The following is a 26,137-nucleotide window of genomic DNA, read 5'->3' as shown; positions in this document are numbered from 1 at the left end:
GTTTCACATGTTGTTATTTTTTTGTTTTTTCATTCACTTGTGTCCACAAAAAGCCTTGTGTTTGATGTCTTTTTGCCGGTCACAGCACTGTAGTACTGCAGTCAGTGCTGCAGTAGTCTCAGAGGTAAGTCTCTCTTGCTGTAACTGGACTAAATAAGGCCCGTTCACCTCCTGGTATTATCTGAAGCACCACGGCGCATCTTAAAGTGGCAGCACCTCCATTAAAATGAGTGATGATCTAAATCTGTGCCCACAGCAGAAAGCCTAGACTCCTGGGTAATAATGGATGGGCCTTTTACCAATGCATTGCTCCCTCATTGCAACTCCGTGTATTTTTGTATAGATGTCTGCTCTATGGTGTATATGTTGTTGCATTTGTGTGACTGTTACTGAGCGAATGAGGTGCTCTAACAATTCGGTTGCTCCAGTGGGAGTTTAGCAATGTAAAAAGGAAATAAGTATGCTGAGAGATTGGGAGATTGGCAGTCATGCACTAACTTATTTATCACTTTGTATATATTACTGTATCACTGTCACAGGGGATCACATGTAGTTGTTATATCCGGTGTTGTTTGTAGCAGGATTTGAAACACCAGTCATTATTTATTGACACTTTCTTTTCTGTTTTTCTTTACAGAAAGTATCCCAGTACACCATTATTGTCCAGGCCACCGACATGGAGGGAAATCTGAACTTTGGACTCTCCAACACAGCTACAGCCCTGATCTCCATCACTGACATCAACGATAATCCCCCAGAACTGACTGTCAGGACGGTGAGTGATACATACACCCTCAAATTGATGTTGATATAAAATGTGAGATCATGATCATTGCGTCATGTTTCTAATATAAATATCAGCCTTCAACCCGAACCTTTTTGAAATATTTCTTCTTGGCAAGTATGAGGGAATACGTTTTTTTTTTTTTAATTGTTTCTTTGAAGATTCTTTTTTTAATATATATCATTTTATTTTGTCCTATCTTAATTTTGCCAGGAAGCTTAATTGCTATTAGTGTCTTTTTTGCAAATGAGGCGAAGCAAAGGGTAGGGGCCTATGCAAAATCATAATTAACAGACCAAGCAGAACTCACAAAACAAGTATGGCCATGACAAACATTCCAGTGAAACTTAAAAAAACAGCAGCATTCCCTGTTCAGCAGAATGATACTTGTGAAGTTAGTGATGGAGGTGACTGTTTCTAGCTTCAGATCTCTTTCATTGATTCTTTGATTCTACAGTGAGAGTGCAGAGTATAACAATTTTCTCCCAATTCTGTCCAAGGCTCAGGTACATTTAAAAAAGCAACCACCTGGAATATCATCATTTGTGAAATTAGTACAAACATCATGTAACTTTTCACAGGTTATGAACTTTGTTTTCTGAAGCTTTTGTGCTGTATGTTCTAATGATGACGCACATAAATAAATGACGGTGTCATCAGCAAAAAGATTTTTCATCAACATCCCTCCCATTCTTGGACAAGACGCTGAAGGTGGTTATACCGTACCTGACACACAGCAGATGACACAGACCTCTATGTCAGTGATGTACAATTGTTATCCTGAAGGCTCACAGTGCTGGATGCTTTCAATTCCTCTAGTATAATTCAGTGTGAAACTATCAAGCTCTGTAGAAAGTCTGAGGAAAGGCCACTCATTGTAATCACGTGGGTTAGAGCAGTGAGATGTTCCCCTCCAGAACCAGAACTGGACATCACTGTGTTACAGTGAATCCTTGAGACCTGATGTGCAGTCCTGAGCAAACCGTGCAATAAATTCATCATCATCGCTATTGTTCTTTCAAAATAAACAAGGATAAACATACTGAAAGTGATGCTCGATGTGCGAGGAAGAATCATTTTAAAATGTACCTTAGTAACAGATTCAAAGAGTCTGTGTGAAACACGCCGTATGGAAAAACCGAAAGCTACTGATCAGCTTTCTTCTTCCTCCCCTCGTGATGCTTCCCCTGCTCACAGGGACTCTGGTGGCCAGCATTTGTCTGCAGGCATCTGGCCTCAGTCCCTGATTCTCAGCAATGGTCTGTCAGGAAGCAGAGCTGCAGCTGGCCCACTCCCCTAAACCTGCATGTCTGAGTGTGTGTGGACGTGCATGCATGTGTGAAAGAGTGCAAAGCTAAAGGTGGGGAATATCTCTGATTTAAAAGTGATGGTGACTACTGTACATCTCAAGGTACCAATTAGAAAACAGCATCCAGAAAGAGTGTACGCAAACCTGGTTTTGTCTATCGCTACCTTTTCCGTTTGCAGCCCAGTTGTAGAATAGAGTGAAATGCTGTCTGCTCATGGACCCTACAGGGTCACGGCTGCTCTTGATGTGAGGGTTTTTTTAATTCCTGGGATTCCAAAGAGAGACAGATGCTGTTCGCAGCGAAGCTGGGACCCAATGTGTCGGTGTCACGCGCTGTGATTGGCTTTTTCCTCGGTGGGCTTTGCCAGTACAGTTCTAGCCTCATGTTCTGAAAAGAGCTCCCCAGCTGTCAGAGGTAGAGCTCATCGAACAAGGCTGCCACTCCGCTCAGAACGGGTCCCCGACCTCTGTGTCCCCATCCGGGCTGTTGGCAGGTTTTACACTCAGAAGCAGTTCCGGATCAAAGTCCCCTCATGTGCACGAACTGTCATGTCTCGATTCAGTGGTCATGCAAAAACAGACATGTGCAAGCAGATACAGTCATGCGCAAAAGTAAGCACCATAAAGAAAGCTACACTAAATAGGCAAAAGCAGAAATTGGCAGTTTTATTTGTTATTGGTATTTTATTTACTTTTCTACCTGTCATGAAAATAATCTTGAAGATAAAGTGAAACACTATATTTTACTATACTCTATACAGTATTGAGCTGATTTCACTCCATCAATGGATCCCGTGAAAGTCAATCATTGTTTGGCAGCCACACCACTTACAGAAGATTTTGTTTTGTTTCAAAACATTTAGGGATTGATTAAAATCTGGTATAAGGCTCGCAGGCAAAGACTTCCTAAAAAAACTTTCCTCTGAAGTCTTTGGGGAGCTTTGCATCTTGGCTGGTTGACGACAAATACTCGAGTAGCAAAGAGAGGAGCCAAAATGTCATTGAGCCAAATGAGGATTGAGAGCAAAAAAAAAAAAAACTGGGACAACCCATCACTCTCTAACCAGCTTTTACCTGTTAACTTAAAAAAGATTTTAAGGTGTCAGACCTCTAGAGACGTACAAACATTTCCATTTTATGTAATTTTATGTATTTGTGACAATGAGTGCGTGCGTGCGTGCGTGCGTGCGTGCGTGCGTGCGTGCGTGCGTGCGTGCGTGCGTGCGTGCGTGCGTGCGTGCGTGCGTGCGTGCGTGCGTGCGTGTGCCCAGCACTTCAAATACTAGTGGCTGGGATCAGCTACCTACAACCCTGACTTAAATAAAACAGGAAGATATTATACAATTATAGTACAAATGTGCCCAAACACTGAAAACAAGTCCTTCTTTGGGGGGTATTTTTACTTTTGGATAAAACTTCACTTCTATAGGACATAAGTAATTAAGTGTAGGCAGGGCCAGAAATGATAGACAGCTCTGCAAGACCTTTTTTTTTTTTCTCAGTGTAATTAGAATTAGAATTTGAAGTTTTTCTTCTCCCAAATTCTCTTTGTAGCCTTCACTCACCCCTGTTCACGGATGACTGATGAAATTATGTCTCAGCTTATCAGTGAGAGTGCGGTTCACCCTATTGTGGCATGTGGCTCCAATGTGGGGACGATTCAAGATGAACAGAAATCTGTTTTTGTAGTCTATCCTTCATTTAGACTCAAACAGCCACATCGTAATCCACAGCAAAGAATTTGTTTTGGGCCCAGATGCTGTTGCCTCTGTTTTGTCAATCTCTACCACTTGTTTTGCCTCCCACGCAAGCAACGAGACTTGGAGCAGCTCAGTAATTATTTGAGTATGACAGACGCAAGAAGAATTCATTGCTCTTTGCAGGAGGCATAGAGAAAACATAAGCACGTTAATTAAGTGAAATTGCTTGCGGGGGTGTAAACCAAGCTGATATATTGCATCTAATTTGAAAAAAATAAGCCAAATGTTTTATTCATTACGCCACATGGGCCTGAATGGGCTATGGTATGTTGGCCATTATGTGATAAACTGAAAGACAATGGTACTGCAACAGTCTGTCTTATCAAACTATTTAATCAAGTGCATCTCACCTCCCGAGTGTACTGTGCTTTGTCTCTGGCTACGCAGGGATGAGGAGGAGAGGAGCTGCTTAGCTAAGGAGAACCCATTGAGAACTCGAGACACACAAGATGAAGGATTTGAATCAAGAGTCATTTGTGTTGCTGCTGTGAAGCTGTGCCATGTAACCGTCTCAAAGATCTGAAGGGCCAGAGATTATTTGCACTCACTTTACCCTGATCCCCAAGCGTTGACCTTTATTGGTCTTTCAATATGGAACAAACCTGATATTATTCAGAACGGGAAACATGTGCCCTGTTAGCTGGATCTGAGTTTTATCACAATTTCTTCTTGATCACAACTTTCTCAAGTGAATCAGTGTTCAGTTTAACTGGTCTGTTTTCAATAGGTTGCAGTTAATTTGTTGCTGTGCACCTGCACACCATGGTGTTTTCTAAATTGATTTGAAGTTGGTGCCTGCAGCCTCCTTTATTTCTCTCAATTGGACTGCAGCTCAAAAGTTTAATAGGCTTTTTTTGTATTTCGGTTAACGTTTGTGCTCTAAATGGTTGCTATCGTTGGAAATGTGTAGTTTGGCTATGACGTAGTGGGGTCTAACCATCTTTCCATGTTGTAGTTATTATCGCAGAAATTAGCGACGATGACGGTAAAGTCTGTTTCATCAGTCAAGTTTTGGTTGAGAATGCAAAGTAGCGCTAAAACGTTGTTATCCATTCCATCTTTGTTTATGAAGCACATCAAAACAACCAAAGCCAAAGTGTGACACGCAGTGTAAATAATACAATGAAAACTTTAAAAGACAAATAAAAAAAAACAATTATTTTCGGGGTGTGTAAGTAGTATGTTACAAATTAAAAGCAATTATCATATATGATAAAAACGTATCCTTACTTTATTCAGTTTGGTCTAAATTTATCACCAGGAACATGGAAAAGTCCCAAGCGAGCATTAATAACCTGTATTGTTGGACTTTGTGAGGATCCATCAGAGCCATAAAAAAAAAAAAAGCCAGTTGCCCACAATGTTAGACCAATATTGCATATGTTTAACAAATACAAATCAACGACTGCATCCGAACTTTGCTTTATTCTTTTCCGGTTTTCAAACATACTTTGACATTTTTCGACGGCACGCTTCCGTCACCTGACGGTGTTTTAGAACGTGTCTTTTCATCAGCCGATGTTAGTGAGACGTGATCGACCAGACACTTCTGATGTTTGACAAAAATTTTCCCAGTATCACCTGAATTGGTGAATTCAGAAAACTGAAGGTGCTTTCACCTGAGAACCATTCCACTTAACTTCCATCAGGTTAACTTGTTTCTTCGAAATAGCAGAGAGCCTTCGAATTCAGTGTGTTGACCGAGTTTCAATGAAGTTGATCGTAAAAAGTGTTAAGTGTGGAAAATAAGACATTTAACAAGGCATAGAACAAGTTACTGAACTGCAGTTATACTCGTGGAGGTTTTAGTATTCAGTCACGATGTACTTGGGGCTCGATGAATTTTTAGCTTGGCACATACATTTTGAATATATGCTATTTATTTTTAGAAATCCTGGTATTTTTTTTAACGAAACAATTTATTTATAAGGGTGTTCAGCTTGTTCCTATCAGGTGCTGCTGAACAAGCTCACACTCTGCCTGAGATTTGCCTCTAAATGATAATTAATGTTTAAACATGAAAATCATTTGAAGTGTGCATATAAATCCCTATGAGGCCAAAATCAGTGGCCTTTTTCTGACATAATTCAAATTAAACTATCCTAACTTCTTTCGTCAAAAGCACAAAATCCTCCAGGAACTCTTGAGCGTGTGTCTCTAGTGGCTTATCAATGGGTCCACATTGCATTTTAGAGAGTGGCCATTTTGGAGAGGCCTGCCTCTACAGTCAACACCATTGTGTAGCCTCTGAGCGAGCGCACTGCTTTTGGCCGCCTGACAGCTCGGCCAAACAAGCTTGGAAGGTTTGTGGTGGTGTTTATGCAAAAGCTGGGGGTGAAAATGAAATGGAGGAGCCCGTACGCCAGGGACGGAGAGTGCATATTTAATTTGTTGTGCGCTTATCAGCCCGGCAGGGGGACAGAGGAGGAGGAAGAAGAAGAGGAGGGAGGGAGGGAGGGAGGGAGGGAGGGAGGGAGGGAGGGCGGGCGAGGAGGAGGAATGTGGTGGTATGGACGTTGCTTCAATCCCACGATGATGAAGCCATTAAAGTGAACAGCAGCTGGCAGACATACACCATAAACAAGTCAACGGTTCACAAGAGGAAACACGGATTATCATGTGACAATGAGAGCTTTCTACTGTGTGTGTGTGTGTGTGTGTGTGTGTGTGTGTGTGTGTGTGTGTGTGTGTGTGTGTGTGTGTGTGTGTGTGTGTGTGTGTGTGTGTGTGTGTGTGTGTGTGTGTGTGTGTGTGTGTGTGTGTGTGTGCGCGAGTGTTTGTGTGACTACCTTTGAGTGGCCATCCCTCACTAGCCAAATAACTCCCACTGAGCGAGAGACATGTATCCTATTGCACTGTAAATTCTTCTTCGGGCTCTGCAGCTGTCACCAAGTTTCCTCCAGAGTAAGTTCAGAGGGGAGTTATTTCAGATTGCAATATAATGAAGATCATTAGCCAAAGATTATTCCTACCGCTGCCTTAATTACAGTACTTATCTAATTGCTTATTAAGACCTCGATTTGGTGAATGCACAGAAACTAAATTAAATGCATAAACACTTAATTGAACAAATCCATTAGTTGAAATAAAGAGTTTCATAGGAGCCGACATGGTGTGGAATAAGGGACTGCATTACCATAATGAAAGATATGATTCTCGATTATCCACATTTAAACAATAATGTCCTCTGTCTTTTTTTTTCTTCTTCCGACTCTCCTCATTTTCTAATTTTCTTCCCCCGTTTGCTTTTGCTACCACTTTCAGTTCATGTTTTAATGTAATGAGCCTTATTGGCACGACTCTAAAAGCACTTTGTTTTCATAATAACAATTATGTAAAATGCTGAAAGATGGATGACGGCATGAGCAAATGCTAAAAATCTCAATAAATCACGTTATTAACATGCATTAGCAGGCTGCTCAAGCAACATCAGCGTAATGTTATCTTCTCACATCCCCCCCTTGCCTGTTATCATCCCTCCTCCCGTCTCTTTCCTTCCTTCCTCCTCGCTTGTAGTTTTCTGGAGAGGTGCCCGAGAACAAGGTGAACGTGGTGGTGACCAACCTGACGGTGGTGGACAGGGATCAGCCCCACAGTCCCAACTGGAACGCGGTTTACCGCATTGTCAGCGGAGACCCCTCCGGACACTTCACCATCCGCACCAATCCCATCACCAATGAGGGCATGCTGACGGTGGTCAAGGTAGAAAAAGCAGAGCTTTTCCTTCTCCTCCTCGGCCGGTTGCAAGCACGGAATATCTTTGAAAAAGATTGCATGCATTAATATGCAGCTCTGCATCTTGTATGCTTCCACCTGCTGTGAAGTGCCAGATGTTGATGACTGAGTACTCTGGACTCACATTGTTTTCAGTGAATTATATGTCATTTCTCAAATTGGAACACAGTTAGAGCTAATTCTGCAATCAGCTATGCTCGTTTTCCTTTCAATCTCATATTTTTTCTTTCTCTCTCTCTCTCTCTCTCTCTCTCTCTCTCTCTGCCTTCCTTTTCACTCCGTCGTCCTGGTTGGGTTCCCAGCCGGTGGATTTTGAGATGAATCGGGCCTTCATGCTTACCGTGGTGGTGTCCAACCAGGCCCACCTGGCCAGTGGAATCCAGTCCTCGCTTCAGTCCACAGCTGGAGTCACCATCTCTGTTCAGGATGTGAACGAGCCGCCCGTCTTCCCCGTCAACCCCAAGATGATCCGATTCGAGGAGGGCGTGCCAGCGGGGACCACTCTCACAGTGTTTGCTGCCCAGGATCCGGACCACTTCATCCATCAGATAGTCAGGTAGCAAACTTTAAAAAGCACCACACACACCCACACTTTACCCTGAGTATCATGTTCAGAATTGGAGATTGGCGTTTCACGGATTTGTTTTTCTCGCCAAGTACATTTTACTTCTGTAATCTATATAAGTGAGAGCAAAAATATGTCGTCCTTTGAAGACAAGACTCTACTTGATAACCTAGAGTTGGACGTTTCAAACAGTTTGTCCTCCACCTCTCTGAGCGTTGAGTGTCACTAGTGTTTGATCAGAGCCGAGCATTTTCTCCACAGTTTCTTCCTCTTCTGTGACATTCTCAACTGACCGCCCGCCCACCTCGCAGTTACCTCCCCCGTTGCCAGGCGACCGGTGTGAAGAGGTCGTTCTGTAATGAGTTGGACACTGTTTGTCTGCCCTCTTTAGATCCCTATCTTCCTCCTCATTGATCCCTCCCTCCATCCTTCCCTAACTGGGATCACACACAGTGGGCATTGTGCCATCCAGGCATCGACCCCGTGTGACAGAAACTCCCACTTGCCTACTGAGGTCCAGCGACACCGTTCCGCTCCATCGCCAGCCCCAACCAGAGAGATTGATTTTTCTTAATGTCAGTGAGACAGCCACTTCCACTGAGAAGCCCAGTGGAAATGTTACTGAATTGATAGAACGGGACCTAGTGGGAGACGCACTCATATAGCACATATACTGTAGAGGAGAGTGCGCGGTAGCCCCAACTCAGGTCTCCTGAAAATGACAAGACATGCAAACCAAGTGGGTCTGAGCTTCTCTGCCCTTTGAGAGAAGCAGCTCGTCTTTTTACTCCCTCTTCCCTTCATCTCTGCCTCACTCTCACTCCCACTGACCCTGTCACTTTCTTCCCTGTCAGTCTGCATGTCTGTTATTGATGGGAGCTCAGAGCTGCTGTCTTCTCCAAAGCAGCGTGCCAGCAGACGCTCAGCTCACGTCAGCCTCGCTTCTGCCTCTTGCTGCTGCCGCTGCTGTATTCCCTTTCAATGACCTCGCTTGAACTGCGGCACAATATACACACAAAAGACATAGAAATGCTCAAACGTAGGCTCGCAGATGCACGCGGACAGGCACACGAGTACCCGCGGAGCATGACTGAAAGGCCTGTGCATGAGCAGTGGATGGGAAAAGAGCCAGTTTGTGTGTATGTGGGTTTTTTTAATGTTTCTATTTTTTTCTCTCTCTCTCTCTCTCTCTCTCTCTCTCTGGAGGAAAAGAAAGAGGAGAGGATGTGAAGCCAAGCCTATTTGCCAGCAGATTGTACTGTTTGATGTGATTTAAGTGGCAGCAAGATGGAATTAATGTGTGTGTGTGTGTGTGTGTGTGTGTGTGTGTGTGTGTGTGTGTGTGTGTGTGTGTGTGTGTGTGTGTGTGTGTGTGTGTGTGTGTGTGTGTGTGTGTGTGTGTGTGTGTGTGTGTGTGTGTGTGTGTGTGTGTGTGTGTGTGTGTGTGTGTGTGTGTGTGTGTGTGCGCGCGCGCGCGCTCTTGCCATCGTAGTAAAGGTTTGAATAATAGCCTTGCACAGTGAGGACATTTTTATATGAGGACATGCTGGTGGGTCCCTATTTATGAAGGTCTGAGGTTATAGAGCTTGGGTGGAGGATTAAAGGTGTCCTCCAGCATGTTAGAGCTGCACTTCTTTTAAGTTCAGAGGCTCGCCAGAGACACATTTAAAAGAAAATGTTCAAAAATTTAAGCAGCGGAGGCAAAGATATGCTGATTTTCAGTCTCTTGCACAACTCCAAACGCCCGGAATCTTTAAATTTCCAAGCTGCAACTTAGTGATGTCTTCCACAAGACCCTCTATGCCTCAAACACCAGCTTTTGTTGGGATGTTTGTGGACAAATTATTCAATGAGAAAAATTCCTGAGGGCTGTATTTAGGTATTTGAGTACTTTGGAGCAGTCCACAGCCTTTTTTCCTTGGGGGGGGCGGGGAGATTGCCTCAAAGAAAATCAGTGAACCCCCCCTTTCAAAATCAACACTCGAGTGAAGCCAACACACAATACCAGGAGCCTTAATACATAACATCAAAGTAGCACCCTATTATCTCTGTGGTCACCTTCATGAATAACTGTAATGACAAATAACAAAGTAATTTGGACCATTTTCAGTTTTAAAGCCAATGATGTAATAACTTCCAACAAGCAACTGTTGTAAAACTAACATAACCTGAACAGCACTTTCCATATACAAACATGAATGACATATCAAACAAAAAGGTACATAAAGAAGCGTGAAGTGCATCGTTTTGACATTTGAAAAATTTGAAAATTGATGGAAGAAAAAAAGAAAACAAGCCACACAGCAGCATGCAGCATAACTCATTTAGGACTAATTAAAAAGCGTGCGTGCGTGCGTGCGTGCGTGCGTGCGTGCGTGCGTGCGTGCGTGCGTGCGTGCGTGCGTGCGTGCGTGCGTGCGTGCGAGGTTTGCCCAGTGGGTGTGGCTGGAACTTGATGTAAGGAGGTCTGCAGCAACACCCCAGCATATTTCATTTAATGCATAAATATAACTGCATTTCTTGAAAAGAAAAGCTTATTTTGCGGGTTTATGCATCTGGCTTTTCAAAAATAAATGGATGACAGTCAATATATTCATTCTTTCAGTATGCATATTCTGCACTTTTTCTCAATTGTGGTTGGACTATTTTATTATGTTATTAGCTTTATAACATTTAAATGGCCAAAATGATGACTTTACTGGCAGATATTGACTCGTGACATTTCCTCCTAGTTCCAGATGCTTTCCACAGTCCACATGGCATGCCTGTTAGTTTCGGTTAATAAGTCATCTAACAAACTTCTGGTTACAAGCTTGCTTCTCTAACCTCGACAGCACTGATGCCCCTTCTCAAACTGAGGCAAACGTATTCATCTTACTTAACGAGCAGTCTAAACATAACGCCAGTCCTAAAGTTTATGATACGATTCCTGTCAGAGAAATAGATAAGCAGAAGTGCAGAGAGACATTTCCCATCTGCCAGCTGCAAATGGTTGCAGCGGGAGGTGACATCTTGTTGGCACAGGAAGGAGACGAGGGGAACAGACTCTTACTCGCAGGGTAACATGAGACTGTGACTAACTAACACAGCATGACAAGTTCTTTCACGAGAGATCCTGCTTATTCTATTCTCCAAAGAAATCAACGGTTAAAACACCTGATAATGACGGGTGTTTCTAATTCTGCCGTTTGCTCTGTGCACCAGTCCGGTAGTTTTGTGTCTCTCGCTGGAGGTGGAATTAGTTTTTTTTTCTGAAAGCCCTGAAAGCCTCTGGCTAACTCGTGGCAGCCTCCAACGCATTCCTCTAATTAAGCTTCCTTTCACTCCATCACGTTTTTACCCAGCCCGCTTGTACAGACGCTTGCCTCTGATCTTCCGCGCTCTCTCTCTCTCTCTCTGTCTCTTTCTCTCTCTTTTTTTTTTCTTTATTCCAGCATCTCTCCCCGCATCTGCTGTCATTACAGTGACACGCTGACCATCTACCTGCAGATGATATCTCCTCTTGTCCGCAATTAACCGTTCCTCATTAAACCCGGGAGCACAACTTCTACTCAGTCAGCTGTTAAACTTCCATTGTTAGTAATGGAATTTATAGACTTTAATTGCAGCTGTCACTTTAAACTCTGCGAACGTGTCAACCGGTGAGAGCCGCTGTGGCGGCTGTGTGGGTACAGAGAGCGGTGGAGTAGTTAAGCGCGTTGCTTGGCTGCTCCGCTTATGGGTTCAGGTTTTCATCGGTCTTCATGCTAATGAGCTGCTGTTATGATAAGCTTGGTGAACATATGTTCCGCTCTCCATGTCACTGTAATATTTCAAAGGTGCTTGGCTGGTATTGCTTATTATGGTAATGAACACCCAACCTGATAATGGGTATTTTGGATCAACAAAAGATTCCGAGTTGTTGGAATTCTAAGAAACTGTAGGCTATGGAAATCATTAGGTGGAATATATGTGTGTTGGTGTTTTCTTTTCTTTTCTTTGGATTTAATGGACTGTCTGTCTCTCTTCTTATCTCTTCTCCCCTCTGTGTGTTTCTAGGTACTCTAAGTTATCAGACCCTGCTAACTGGCTAAAGATTAATAGAACCAATGGTCAGATCACCACCATGGCCCTGCTGGACCGAGAGTCTGTGTATGTAAAAAACAACGTGTATGAGGCCACTTTCCTGGCATTCGACAATGGTAAGTCCGGTAAGTCTAGATGACTGTGTGTGTTGTGGTGATCTGATTAGCAGCAGGCCACGTACTGTGTCGCATGATGGAGGGTCAGTCAGCTAAATGATGATTTAAGCACAAGCTGACATGTCCGAACAGTCTGTTTGAAATAATAAACAACCAAATTGATTCTGATGAACATGAGTCCTTTTAAAAACATCAACAGTCTTTGAAAGATTTGTCCAAATATACTTCAAGGCCTTCTTTCTTATGTCTGAAACTTAATGAAATGAGACTTTAAACTTTTTTTTTTAAATGATTCTGCTGCAATGTTTAAAAACGACCAATTTACAAAGTTCTCATCGGATGTCTGATATTAAAATAACAATCCTGCTTTCTCATCTTAGTCAACACATAGTTTTACTTTCCCTAAAAAAATCAGAAGACCAATGTGTTCTGTAAGTGTTATTAAGTAATAATGGTACTTTTTACAGAAACATGTAAAAGCTGGAAGTGACCATAAATTAGAATTTGCTCCATAACTGCTATTATGGCTTTGGACAATTGGACAATGTGACTCACTGCATTAAGGAACACAAAGTGAAGGGAAATAAATCTTGGTTATAGTTCTAGTAATTTCCAATTTCACCAATCTGACACCCACACTAAATCAGATTGTGCCCATGTGTGCGACCGTGGCGTGCAGGCCTCATAAAGACATGTGATCAGGCGTATTATTTGCACATTATTATCTGGATGGGGGAAAGTTGACCAACTGAAATCAGGTCAACTGAGTACACCACATACGGTTTTCCTGATATTTTAGGAGCTTGCGCTATTATTTACCTCCATATTCGCCAGGCTTTTCTTCGCAGATATTTATGAGGATATTTCCTCCAAGTTTCTTCTCAGCCACACTTTCGACCAGCGTCAAATCTTCACCATGTGCAATGTTATGAAAACAGGCTGAAAAGCACCACATCGCCATCATATACTAGCAGAATGTCAGTATTTTCATCAGATCTGGAGGTTTTCCCCCCACTGCACTTGTATTTCATTTGCAGTATTGATATTGACATAAAATTATTTCAGTGTAGTTTCACATTTATTTTAAGTTTTGGCCAAGAAGAGGCCATAATAATTATGTTGACTCTTCTGGTTGATTGACTCTTTTTCCATTAGTGCATGCCCACATCAGCCCCAGTTTTGATGTTTCTTCATTTTATTTATTTATTCATTCATTTTCAGTTTTGTGTCGTCGAGCTCGGCAACAGTTTTTCAGACATACTGTACGACAAGACCGTCGCAAAGTTAACAAATTCTCAAACTGTTTGTCTACCGTGGCTGAATGCAGGCTCCTTGCATTTCTGTAAGGAGTGTTTTGATCCTCTCACAGAATTGATGTGGTGCATAGACCTGCTCCGTCACCGAAAGGGGAAAAGAATATCATTTAATAGACGATATTAGCCCGTTTTCAAAGTTATGGAAGCAAAACTGCTTCACAGAGTTGGATGAGGGCCAACAAAGAAAAAAGTAAGTGGAACTAATGAAAAGCAGATGGAGAAGGACTTTGCACACATTCAGGCGATTAAGCAACTGGTCAATACCATGGCATTGAATTAAAAAAAAAAAACAGTGTTTAAGAAGATAGTTAACAAGGACCAAACAATCACCTGTCTGCAGAAAAATTGTGAGCCATGTTTTGGGAATTCATCTTCAGTGGAATTTATCAAATAATTTAAAGATGTGTCTGTCTACAGAACATATTATGATTAAAACTCTTCAGAGAATCCATACAAATCTCTGTGTACAAGAAACAAGCCCAGTATTGGATGCCAGCGATGAGACAGCATAATTCTGCACTGGAGAAAAACTGAATAAGCTCAGGAACCCTTTCAGAGGTCATTAAACAAAACATGGTTCAGAACAGCCGACATCTGAAGATGGTGGTGGAAGTTTTCACACTATCACTATAGTGAAGAGGACATTAAGGTTTTTGAACATCTTCTACTATCCAGACAGCTTTTCAGTAAAAAAAAGGGGGGGGGGGGGGGACTGCGAGACCACAACAGCTTGGCTTCACAGTGGAAAAGCTGCTGAACGTGTCCACACGCTTCACCAACAGAACAACAGTTGGTGTGTCGGGAAACAAAATCTGCAGCAGAGAACACAAAAGATCCTGGATTGTAGAGCGACTCAAGAACTGCATCACATTTCTGTACCAACACTTCTGCATTTAGATGTCGCTGAAGGGAAACTTGTTTATTTGGTGTTTTTTTTTGTTTCCATTCTACATATCATCCCAGGATTTAGCATTTTATTGTAAAGACAAAGTCAGAAGACTTGGAAATGACTGGGAATGTCCATTTCGTTTCCTTATATCAAAGTGGCCCGTGCCGCAGGGCCCTGTCTCCGATAAAGGAGGAACAATCTGTCCATGGAGGTTGTGAGTATCAACCTCAGCTGCTGCAACCATGTACAAAGATAAAGAAGTGAAGCAATACAAATAGAGATGCTTGCTCTGTGTTTAAGTAGGAGGGACTCAGGTGTAAAAAAAAAACAAAAAAAAACTCCAGTGAGAAATGAGGGATTGGTTGCCCTGAAGCACACCAACTTAAGCTCAAAGTGTTGACTGCCTATTGATTCCAGTGCCCAGTGTCAACAAGGGGATATATCCCACTTTGATTGAAATTCTCTTTACTTATTCTACTCAACCAAGGCGTAAGAAGCAACAAAGCACCCAGCCAATCATAACCGACAAGACGGTCGATGGGCCTCGAGGCCCGGGGCAACGGACCTTTACATAGTTGATGCACCAAGTTACTGGTGGAAAAAAATAGTTAAAATACAACCCTGATGAGCTCCTGGGGTAAAAATCTCTCTATGCTGCACCGCATCGGTAATTTAGCTGATCTTGCTGACAGTGTTTGTTCTGGGAGTTGTCTGCTGAAGGCCTCAATAAATCACTCTGTGGTGAGCGCAAGAGTGTGTGTGTGTGTACATACTCGACTTTTCACAGCTGTCGCACACGGTTCTAGTGTCATGATCAGTGAGCGATATTCATGATATTGAGGACATTTCTTAAGCTCTGTGAAGGGTTCTGATTCTCCCACACTTTGAAAACCCCTGGAGTTCTTTACTGTAATACCACGTAATACCAAGAACAAGCAAATCCAAAGTGTATCGGCAAAGAAAAAGAGTTATCTGCAAATGATCCACCCATCCATCTTTTCAAGTAGGGTCAGAAAGGCAAACCTGTAGATGGTCTAATTAGCTCAATACAATTGTTATTATTATCATGATTATGTGGCATGAAAATGTCCATGTGATTAATTATTTATATATATATATATCTTTTATTTTTTATTTATTCATTTTTTTAATACATCCTCTTTCATTCAAATGTAATTGCAGTGCTGCAAATATACTTTACAGGGAGTTAATGAGGCTAAGCAGCTTGTAAAAACACCAGACTGAGGTCATTAGGTGAAAGCGAGTCTATAAATTCTGTTATATTGTGGCATATAAGCACTCACGTGACATAAGAAAGAAAGAAGCCGTGTTATTCTAATCCCCTGGGTGAAATTGAATCTCTTTAACCCTAACCCTTTAACGTTAAACTCAAATACAAGGACAATTTAACGATGGATGGATAGATAGATAGATAGATAGATAGATAGATAGATAGATAGATAGATAGATAGATAGATAGATAGATAGATAGATAGATAGATAGATAGATAGATAGCTAGAATGTGATGATAAAGTATAGCATAAGTGCTTTGATGGAGTAAAACATCATGTGTCCGTATCCAGGGACCAGATTAAAATAGTTTTACAGATTTTATTCAGAGAAAATACAATCATTTGCTCCGTTTGTTGTTTCATGCTGGACTCGATTCATCATTTTAACTCTGCCCATATGTCTTTGTCAATCATTTGAACCACATCCCAGTGAAAACAAACACTTTGAAATGAGCAAGATGAGCATTTGTCAGCTTATTGCTTATCAGCTGTGTACAATGCACACTGTGCCCACCGTTCTGCCAGCAGCCCAAAACGTTGCGTGGTGAATTCGTCTTGTCATTTTCATTGCAATTTTGATTAATTCTAAAAAAAAAAAAGAATGGTCATCAACCTCATGACACATAGTCTCTTTGGTTTGAATGTTGTGCCGCTGGGAAGAAGAAAAAAGGGGGGCAGGAACACAATATCGGTTGAAAATGAGCAGTGCACTTGAAAAACAAGGAGCTGCCGGTTTCCCGCACTGTGTTTCGAAGAATCAGCAAGAAACAGTGGCAGGAAAACAATATTTCTCTGTCAGTTAAACTGTAATTTAATCATTGTGTGAACTTTAATCAAATCACATTGCAGCTTTTGTGTCGTGGACAGAGGATGAAACATCAAAAAGTTTCTTTTCCAACCTGATTGGGTTTTGTTCTGCTCCGACAATCAGTGGAAGGAGGAAAAAAAAAGAAAAAAGAACAGAACAGAATAAGTTATGATGAGCTTTTGCTGTGGCATGTAGTAAAGGGAGAGCGTTTGAGTCATTTCCCAGTGGGCTTTGCAGAGTGCAGATAACAGCAATCTTTATGGGAACATTGTCCCCTCCAATACGAGCCTGGCCCCAGCCTTTTCAGAAGGCTTGCAGTTCTAAACACAAGAACTGAAAAATTTATGTGTCCTTTCATTCGCTCTGTCTGCCGTCGCGTGGGTGCGCCGCTCCAAATGTATACAGTATTGTCCCTCTGCTTGCAGCCTTTCAGTAAACAAAACCTTTTTCTTATCAATTGTTTCTTTGCCTGTGCATCTCATTTTCTCACTTGCACACATGAATCGGCTCCGACAATGGAGCTGGAACGGAGGGATTCCTAGTGCAACTTCTGTAGCTCTTCTTTTTTCTTTTTTTTTTTTTTTTATCGTACAGTTTTATAAACTACATCTCCATTCATTTCATCTTCCCTCCACTGCCTCGGCACTATATGTTATAACTCCACCATGGCTTCTAATGATCCCTTCATCGGCTGTCTTTTCTCTCGCCTGCCCTCAGGCTCGCCTCAAGCCAGCGGGACGGGAACCCTCCAGATCTACCTAATCGACGTGAACGACAACGCGCCGGTGCTGATCCCCCGCGAGGCGCAGGTGTGCGAGCGTGCGCGCCCCAACTCCAGGATCAACATCACAGCTTCGGATGCCGATGCCGACCCGAACGTAGGGCCGTTTGTCTTCGAGCTGCCTTCGTTTCCCGTCACCGTTCGGCGAAACTGGACCATTTCCAGACTGAGCGGTAATTTCGACGCCTGACACTTGTGTTTTTTACACTGCTTGGATCGCAGTAGAATGGACCTCCGTGATGTAAGAGTCACCACGTAGGCGTCAGATAAAAGATGGCCATAACTGAATTCGGCTATAAAGTTGATGAGAAGCAAAGCCCCTCTGCAGAGTCAGCTGCGACGTTAATCGGGGGGAACGGGGAATGCTGTAAGCTGTGAAAGAAGTCCAAGTTTAACAAAATGTCTCACAAAGCTCACAGTGAGAGGCGCGGGTGCCATCCAGTGTTGACGTACGAGCCATCGTTTGTGACAAATGAGCGCCATTCATCTCTCTGTCCCCCGAGCAGCCGATCTGTCACCTAATCCACCCAGATGGATGTCTCACAGCAGTTGTCTTGAGGACAAATCTGATCACATACCTGGATTCTCCCGCTGAGGCTCTTGTCTGAGCTTGACTGAGTGATAGATGCTGAAGGTTATATATATATATATATATATATATATATATATATATATATATATCCTTAATGCCTCCTCGCATACGTACACGTCAGATTGATTGCTGGTGGCAGCGTTGATTTGCTGTGTCTTTCCCTGATACCTACACACATGATGACATGATACTCTGCAGTAAACAAAATGTAATTTGTCCACAGTACACTGTCTAATCTCATTTTCCTCTTCCTCTCCTCTCCTGCATGTCTTCTCCCCTCCCACTCGCTACCTTCCATCTCTTGACCCCCACCCCCCCGACCCCCCATCTTTGACACTATTTAACTCCCACTCCGCAGGTGACTATGCTCAGCTGAGGCTTAGGATCCCTTATCTGGAGGCCGCCGTATACGAGATTCCCATCATCGTGTCGGACTCGGGGAACCCTCCTCTGTCCAATCGCTCCCTCATCAGGGTCAAAGTGTGTCCCTGTGATGATAACGGGGACTGTAGCGCCACGGGAGCCGTTGCAGCCGCGGGCCTCGGCACGGGAGCCATCATCGCGATCCTCATCTGCATAATCATCCTGCTCAGTGAGTACAACAAAGTGAGGGGATCGAAGCTGGACGCGCTCAGAGCTCCGACTCAGCCTCACAGAACTGTTTTGTAATTACGTCTTCAGCAATGTGGTGTTTCACAACGGCTCATTGTGTTTCGCTTGTTTTGCGGTTTATTCTGGCAGGCATGGTGCTGCTGTTTGTCGTGTGGATGAAGCGCAGGGAGAAGGAGCGCCAGGCAAAGCCGTTATTGATCGACCCCGAGGACGATGTCAGAGACAACATCCTCAAGTATGATGAGGAGGGAGGTGGAGAGGAGGACCAGGTAACGGAAATGTATACATGTCCTGTATTTCTGCAGTGGTATAATTTTAGTACAAAAACAAAAGAATGAAAGTCCTCGTGTACTGAATGTTTGTAAAAGCACGTTTAAACTTCACATTGCATGCAAATAAATTAGGAAGCTACTCGCTAGTAGCATCTAACAAATGAGCAGAATAACACACACTACCCACTCAACTTTAATGAAATTGTAATTTCAGGTGTGTTTACCAGAACATGCAAATACTGACACAAGTGCCTGCGCTGCCTAAACTCAGTTGCATTGCACCTGCTTGCGTCCGTCTTTAAAGTGCTTGAAAAGGAGGCGCGAATCAGCTTGAGCGACGAAGGTCGGTGAGCTGAGGGGCATTTCCTCAGCTGGCCCACACCACTGTCACGTCCTGCTCAGATAAATCTAAGCAGGGAAATGATGTTACAGGTGTGCTGGTTGCACTGACCTCCCATTGCTTTTAAAGTAAAAATCCTCTAATTAGCATCCATCAGCAAACATAATTTACGATTCAAGCTTAAAATACTATTTTTGAAGTCAAGCGGGTGCAGCAGTGTGTGAGACAGATTGCATGAGTCGATGACTCTCAATGTGTAATACTTACATTATGAATTCTATTTACTTGTGAACACAATGCAATACACTTTATTGACCCCACAGAGGTAATTCATTTTTGGCCAGGTGCAAGTGCAGGAAGAAGACTTTTCCATGTTCTCCTTGTGCATGTGCACTTTGCTTTTAAGGGTTAATTGGTCACTCTGAATTGCCTAATTGCGTAAGTGTGAATGTGTGTGACAGTCTCTCATCGTCAGCTGAGATCAACTCCCTCATCCTGAAGCCCAGAGACGGATGAAGCGAGTTAGAAGTTGGTTTAATAGATATTTCACTGTATTTTTCACCACATAAAATGGATTTTAAAAAAAATGACATAAAGTTGAAATTGTACTTATTTCTGTTAGGTTTTGTAAAAAATATTTTCATTTTGATGAATGGATTTCTCTTTTATCATGCCTTCTTCAGCCGTCCCAAAGTGCTTTACATCGGTTGCCACATTCACCAATTCACATAATTAGATGACCTGACGGGATCACCTGAGCCACAGCCTATTCATGGATTATTATTATACTGTATTTCTTCTCACCCAGCCCACTCCTGGCACCCCTGCTTCGGGCTGAAGTGCAGCTTGAACAATCCTACTCAGAAACATTTTCTAATAGGTCACAAGTCAAACTAATCGTGGACTCTTCTTTTCATCTTCAGCAGCAATGCTCTTCACCCAACATACAATAGGTTGTAACGTACAAAAGGGAGAGATATATTGACTTTTTTTGTGAACCTCTCAAAGAGAATAAGTCTTCTATGTGCGTTTACGATACAGTAATATTTTCCACACGTTCAAACTCACGTCCATATCAATCCTGAGATGTTTTATTTACTTATACTGCTTCACGTTGTTGATCCAGCCAAAAGATAAATCAGTGAAATTGAGGCATTAGTTCATCTACCACAAATGTGCAATTAACAAAGAATATAACTGAGATTATTGGGAAAAAAAAAGAAAGAAGAAGAAAAGAAACACTCTCGCTGCAAACTGCTCTAAAAATAAGTGCTTCTGCTAAAAAAAAAACGCAGCTTGGCTTAGATTCCCCTCACACTCAACTCTGCCGCTCTCCTCACGCCGTCGCTCCTGTTTTCATTTTTCACACAGAATTTGTGATACACCTACAATCACCTCTTTTTATTCAGCCCCTTTTCTTTTTTTTTTTCTAAAGAAACCAAACTCTTTAACAATAAGGAGCTTTGATTAATTCAGAAATAAATATGCTGTTTTTGATACTTGTTCTGTTCCGACACCCACACACACACACACACTCACCAGATACCCAGACCAGAAACACACAAGTGTCAGATGGCTGTGCTCTACACGGGCATATTTCCCACTCAGAAACACCTGTGTGAAGATTTAGTGGGAGTATTTATTCATCATCTGCAGGAGAGCCGTAAAGGAAACTCAACAACCTGTTCCATTTACATTTATAGCTTGTGTTTCAGAAAGCATAACCACCAGCCATAAACTACCGTTCATCTGTTTACTTTAGAGTCACAGAAATCACCAATAAATATAAATCAAACAATAAGCATAATCAGAATAATTAGTGCATCAATATCGACAAACTGAAGCTGTTTTTTTTTTGTTTTTTTACAGTTGGTGCTGCATTATATGTGTAATAGTACCTCAATCGTTGAGGTACAGATGATGTATGACTGTGCAACAGCTCCACATGCTTTAATACGACAGACAGTATTCTCATGCAGTTTTAGGAAATGTTTCTTGTTTTTTATCACAGATGAATCAACATGATACAAACTATTTATACTGTTGCATGAGTAAACCCCACGAGACTCTCGCACACTGAATCCAGGGACAGTCTCACTATGAGGACAGAGTGTTGATCTCTACTCCTCCATGTGGCTCGGTCCAGCTTGTTTCTACATTTTCTAGGCGGGGGGGGGAAACTATTTCAGTAGTTTCTGTGGCGTTCAATGTAAATCGTGGGTAACCACTTTGAATTACTGATTCTCTGCTAGTTCTCTGTCCCTCTTGCGCCCGGGATTTTGAGTGGTTGCCTTGTTTACCTCATTAGTTATTTGTTTGCGAAACAATCATGATGGAGAAAACAGTAAGACCAAGGTAAAACGAATCCTTGTATGTATCAAAACAAAAATTCAATAATTTTCACATTAGAAAAGTTGATTTGGTCAGAAGAATTGTAGGTGTAGCCTAAAAGACTGCAACGGACGCAGTCTGTATGTAAAGATCGACCATAACTGTAAAAGACAACAAGCACTTCTATGGATCTATGAACTTTATTTAGAAATCTGCCGTTCAACCCATAAATTACTACTCAGTAAGACAAAGCATGTGTGGCTTACTCTAGATGTCTAAAAAATGTATTTCCCTCGCAGATTGCATCCTGCAGACGTCTGACATTGAACATTTTATCTCAGCAACTTCACAGTTGGCTCAGATTTTTTATCATGGACTCAAAATACGCTGACTAAATAGTGGAGGTTAAAAGTGACCATTTTACTCTCGTGAACGTGATGCATCAATCAACATAGTGAGAGGAAATTCATTGGGCCGAGCACACACTTATCTAATTCATCCCCAGTGGTTCAAAGAAATCGCAACACACATTCATGAAGTGAACACAGAAAACGTTGGTGGTCCGTTTACATGACAAAGTGCTCGGGGCAACTGAAAAGGCACATTTTGTCCAACTCTCCCACTCCGTCTCCACGGAAATGGGCGAAAACACAACTTTTCTGAAATGCTGCGACTGTGCATGTAAATAGTTCTTCCGCACATGGAGATGGACAATATAGACAATGACAGTCTCCAGAGGGTCATGACTCCCCGTCCATATCCTCTTCAAACTTGGTCGTTTGATCGTTGGCGGTCACCCGGAAAAGCAATCCAACCCCATCGTCTGTTTATACAAATGTCTGTATAATGACATTGTTTTTCAAGCTGTTGCCATATAAACAGGCACATTTTTGGGAGAATTTTGTCAGAAATCCACAGGAAGTGAAAAAGACCCACGCATGCTCAGTGAGAACATGCAAACTTCACACAAAAAGCCACAAAAATGTCCTGCAGACCAGCCACTATAGCAATGTATGGCTCACATACCCCCGATCAAAAGGGATTTTAGTTTTATTTACCATCTGAAGAGAATGGACTCGATAAACTGTGGGGTCTTTGTTTACTACCTGCCGATCCTGTATACTAAGGGTTAAGATGTAGCAGCGCCAGCTTTACAGAATGTCGTTTGGATTTGGTAGACAGATAAAGTCTGGAGAATTACAAAAACAGCCATAATTTGGAAACCCCTCAGCGCTCTGACTCAACACAAGCACACTCTAAAGTCTGACAGTCTTTGATGGCAAACAATGAGAGCGAAACAAAGGCTGAATGAAGTCGTAAACTGAGCCTGCTTTGAAACACAATGTCTTCTGCACCGACAGAAACAGGTTAGAAACAGCAGGTGAATCCATGGCGATGATTTTAACCCTCGGCTCTCCCTCTCCATGGCCTTCATCCAGGACTACGACTTGAGCCAGCTGCAGCAGCCGGAGTCTCTGGATCACATCATCAACAAGCCATCAGGGGTGCGCCGGGTCGACGAGAGGCCTGTGATTGCTGAGTCACAGTACCCAGTGAGGCCGAGTCTGCCCCACCCCGGAGACATAGGAGACTTCATAAATGATGTATGTTCATGACCAAGAAGCTTTTTCCTCTCAAAGGTTTTTGAAGAACTGCTGAGATTTTATGGCCAAAATTCACATATTCTTTTCTTTTTCTACGCTTGTATAATGAAGGCACGGATTGCACTGGTTCCTAATGAGACCTCGCTGTCAGCCGCTCAGAGTTTAGAAAACTGTTTTAATGGAGGGTGGATCATTTTTAGTTTTATGGTAAAAAAAAAACGAGTTGATTTATCTTCTGAAGAAGTGCTGGACATCAATTCTTTCCAGAACTGTATTTCTGGCTCTCAAGCTCCGTCCAGGATGTGAAGTAACATTAAAGCACTAATGACTGGCTGAGCCAGAGGACACAAGCTTATTGCAGCAGTTACAGTCTTGCACCCTGAACTTGTTTCCACATCAGCTCGTCAGTTATATTTGCAGCGGTGACTGACCTAAATCCAGGAGAAGCACAGTGAAGATGAAATACTGTAGTATATGATCTTTGACTTCTGATATCCTTGTCTTCTTGGCCGCAGGGCCTGCGGGCAGCGGACAACGACCCCACCGCCCCTCCGTACGATTCCCTGCTGGTGTTCGACTACGAAGGCAGCGGCTCGACCGCAGGCTCCGTCAGCTCGCTGAACTCCACCAGTTCGGGGGACCAGGACTATGACTACCTCAACGACTGGGGCCCTCGCTTCAAGAAGCTGGCCGACCTCTATGGAGGAGGGGACGATGACTGAGAGCGGAGCCGGGGGGCTGGGCGGGGCTTCAGCGGGGGGCCAGGAGAGGCTGGACAAGTTGGACGGACGCTGATTTAAACCACAGGCGAGGGCCAACCAACATGATGCAGGCTCCTTTGGTAGACTCTGTCAGGAACGGACCCTCACACGGGCCACATAAAGCTTGTTCACAACGACCAAGCCCACAATCATGACGTCCACTGCAATGCAACTGTATTCTGGCTTTATATTTTTTAGTGGCGAGTTTGTAGTGATGTTTTTCTTTTTTTTCTTTTTTTTTTTTGGTTTTTCAATTATAATTTTGTCGTTCTCTCACCGGGCTGGACCTGGATATCTCTGGGGACGACTCAAGCCGCTGGTGAGAGACAAATAGTGAATTTGTGCTTTGATTGATTGTTAAAACAAAAAACCATTTCTTGCTTTAGTCTCACACTGAAGAGAATGTTTTCGGGAAGACGCTCTCCGAGTCGGTCTCTTTAACTCTGTCAACTTGAATTTCCTTAGAACAGAAGCACTGTCATTTTATAAAGTGCCTTTTGTGGTGTGTTTTTGTATCAGACTCCTGCTATCTCAGGATCGGTTGCCATTCGTGCAGTACAGCGGAGGCACGTTCTCTTGTCGCCCTCCTCCTCCTCCTCCTCCTCCTCCTCCTCCTCCTCCCCCCCGCGCTTCTCAAAACCAGCCCTGCTCTCCTCCCCCTTTCACATTGGTGCACATGAACAACCCCAGCAGCCCGTCCCGGGAGGGAAAGACACACCCAGGGCAGACTATTGGACATCATAACACAAGAAATTATGGCCCGGAAGAAGCCAGCGCGAGTCATTGCGGGGAAGGTGGCTCTCCTTCTCAAAAGGGACCCGCTCAGTTTGACTTTGGCGAGCATCACCTGTCAACACAACCGCAGCAGCCACGCTGCGGTTGTGTGCGAGCATTTTTATACATGTGGGGGTTTTCTAATTTAGTGGAGAATGCCTGCCTTTTCCTCTGTGGACCCATGAGTTTAGGAGCCTTTACGTTGAGACGCTTGCCTGCCCTGTACGGTTTTGTGTTGCTTCCTCCACCGTGTAAAGCTTATGTAGGCATGATCCGATCGGTCAGACGGAGGGTCGAGGAAGTGGAAACGACTCGGAGCAAAGGCATCTGGGAAAGATTTTTTTTTTTTTTTGGTTTGTTTCTTTGTCGCCTTGAACATTCCCGTTTTTTTATAGGCCAACAAAAGTATTCAAAAGTGCATGGTTTTTTGTTTTGTTTTGTTTTTTGTTTTTTAATTCCTTCAAATGTTTTACTCAAAGCACTTGTTACTATGTGGTGAGAATGTGAAAATAGTCAACAGAAACTATATGAATATACTCTGTATAAAGACACTGAGGAAATAAAAATACTGTAAGATACATATTTTTGAAGTATTGATGATAAAAGTTGCTGCTCTCACTCTCTCTTTTGCTCGACTTTGGGCTTCGGGGGATTTTTTGGCCCATTTATTTTTAATATGTAAATATTTATGTTCGTCTTTTGTTGACACGTATATTTCCATTTCTAAGATGAATGCTTAAACTTTTCTTTTTTTTTGTTGTTGTTGAAATTATTTGCTTTTCTTTTTAATTTCAAGAAGTGCTTTGTTATACTCTTTTTATATACGGAAACAGGCCCGTCCTCCCTGTTTGGATCTGTATTGTCTCCGACAGAAGCGCTCCTCGCGCTGGCTCTCGGCCGTGGGGCGGCTGAAGGTTCATTATCCATGCCTGCTGATAGTCGTTCTGGTAATCCGTGTACTGGAATTCTTTTACTTCGTCATCTAGATACTGGATGTGTGCTTTAGAAAATAAAACAACACGTTTTGAAAATGTGCCATCTTTTTTTTTTTTTTTTTTTTACTTCTTACTACATCATTCTCTCGCCAAGGTACACTCAGTATGCTGAGTCATGTGGCACGGTACACTCAGTATGCTGAGTCATGTGGCACGGCCGGAATAATGCTGGTCATTTCAGATGTACTGTTACAGAGCTTTAAATAATCATGATAATGGGCCTCCGTGATCTTGTTTTTAAAAATCCTGATCGATAGAGCTTTATCATCTGTACCATTGACGAGACTAAAGCCGCTATGTGTTGGATATGAACGATTCTGACTCTCTTCATGGGAGCATCATGAAGCAACAGATCAAATGCATTTGCTTCCCCCTTACACTGACTACTGGCTTTCAGTATGCTCAAAACAACTTAAAAAAAGAAAAAATAATTTT

General features: G+C 42.7%; 1 protein-coding gene across 1 annotated transcript in view; it reads left to right on the top strand.

The window, feature by feature from the left end:
• Window positions 1-25,734, top strand: part of cdh4 (cadherin 4, type 1, R-cadherin (retinal)) — a 230,876-nt gene extending 205,142 nt beyond the window's left edge. Inside the window, exons 9-17 of the mRNA XM_080461601.1 lie at window positions 638-775; window positions 7,370-7,555; window positions 7,891-8,144; window positions 12,192-12,343; window positions 17,358-17,594; window positions 18,372-18,605; window positions 18,755-18,894; window positions 23,008-23,172; window positions 23,688-25,734. Coding sequence (XP_080317727.1) covers window positions 638-775; window positions 7,370-7,555; window positions 7,891-8,144; window positions 12,192-12,343; window positions 17,358-17,594; window positions 18,372-18,605; window positions 18,755-18,894; window positions 23,008-23,172; window positions 23,688-23,894 — 1,713 coding nt within the window. The 3' untranslated portion in view covers window positions 23,895-25,734. The remainder of the gene's footprint in view (window positions 1-637; window positions 776-7,369; window positions 7,556-7,890; window positions 8,145-12,191; window positions 12,344-17,357; window positions 17,595-18,371; window positions 18,606-18,754; window positions 18,895-23,007; window positions 23,173-23,687) is intronic.
• The last annotated feature ends 403 nt before the right edge of the window (window positions 25,735-26,137 follow it).

Source organism: Lipophrys pholis (assembly GCF_963383615.2).
Source record: "Lipophrys pholis genome assembly, chromosome: 4".
In the NCBI taxonomy this organism is placed as follows: Eukaryota; Metazoa; Chordata; class Actinopteri; order Blenniiformes; family Blenniidae; genus Lipophrys; species Lipophrys pholis.
The sequence above is the reverse complement of the archived record's forward strand: the minus strand, read 5'-3'. Positions and strand labels throughout refer to the sequence as shown.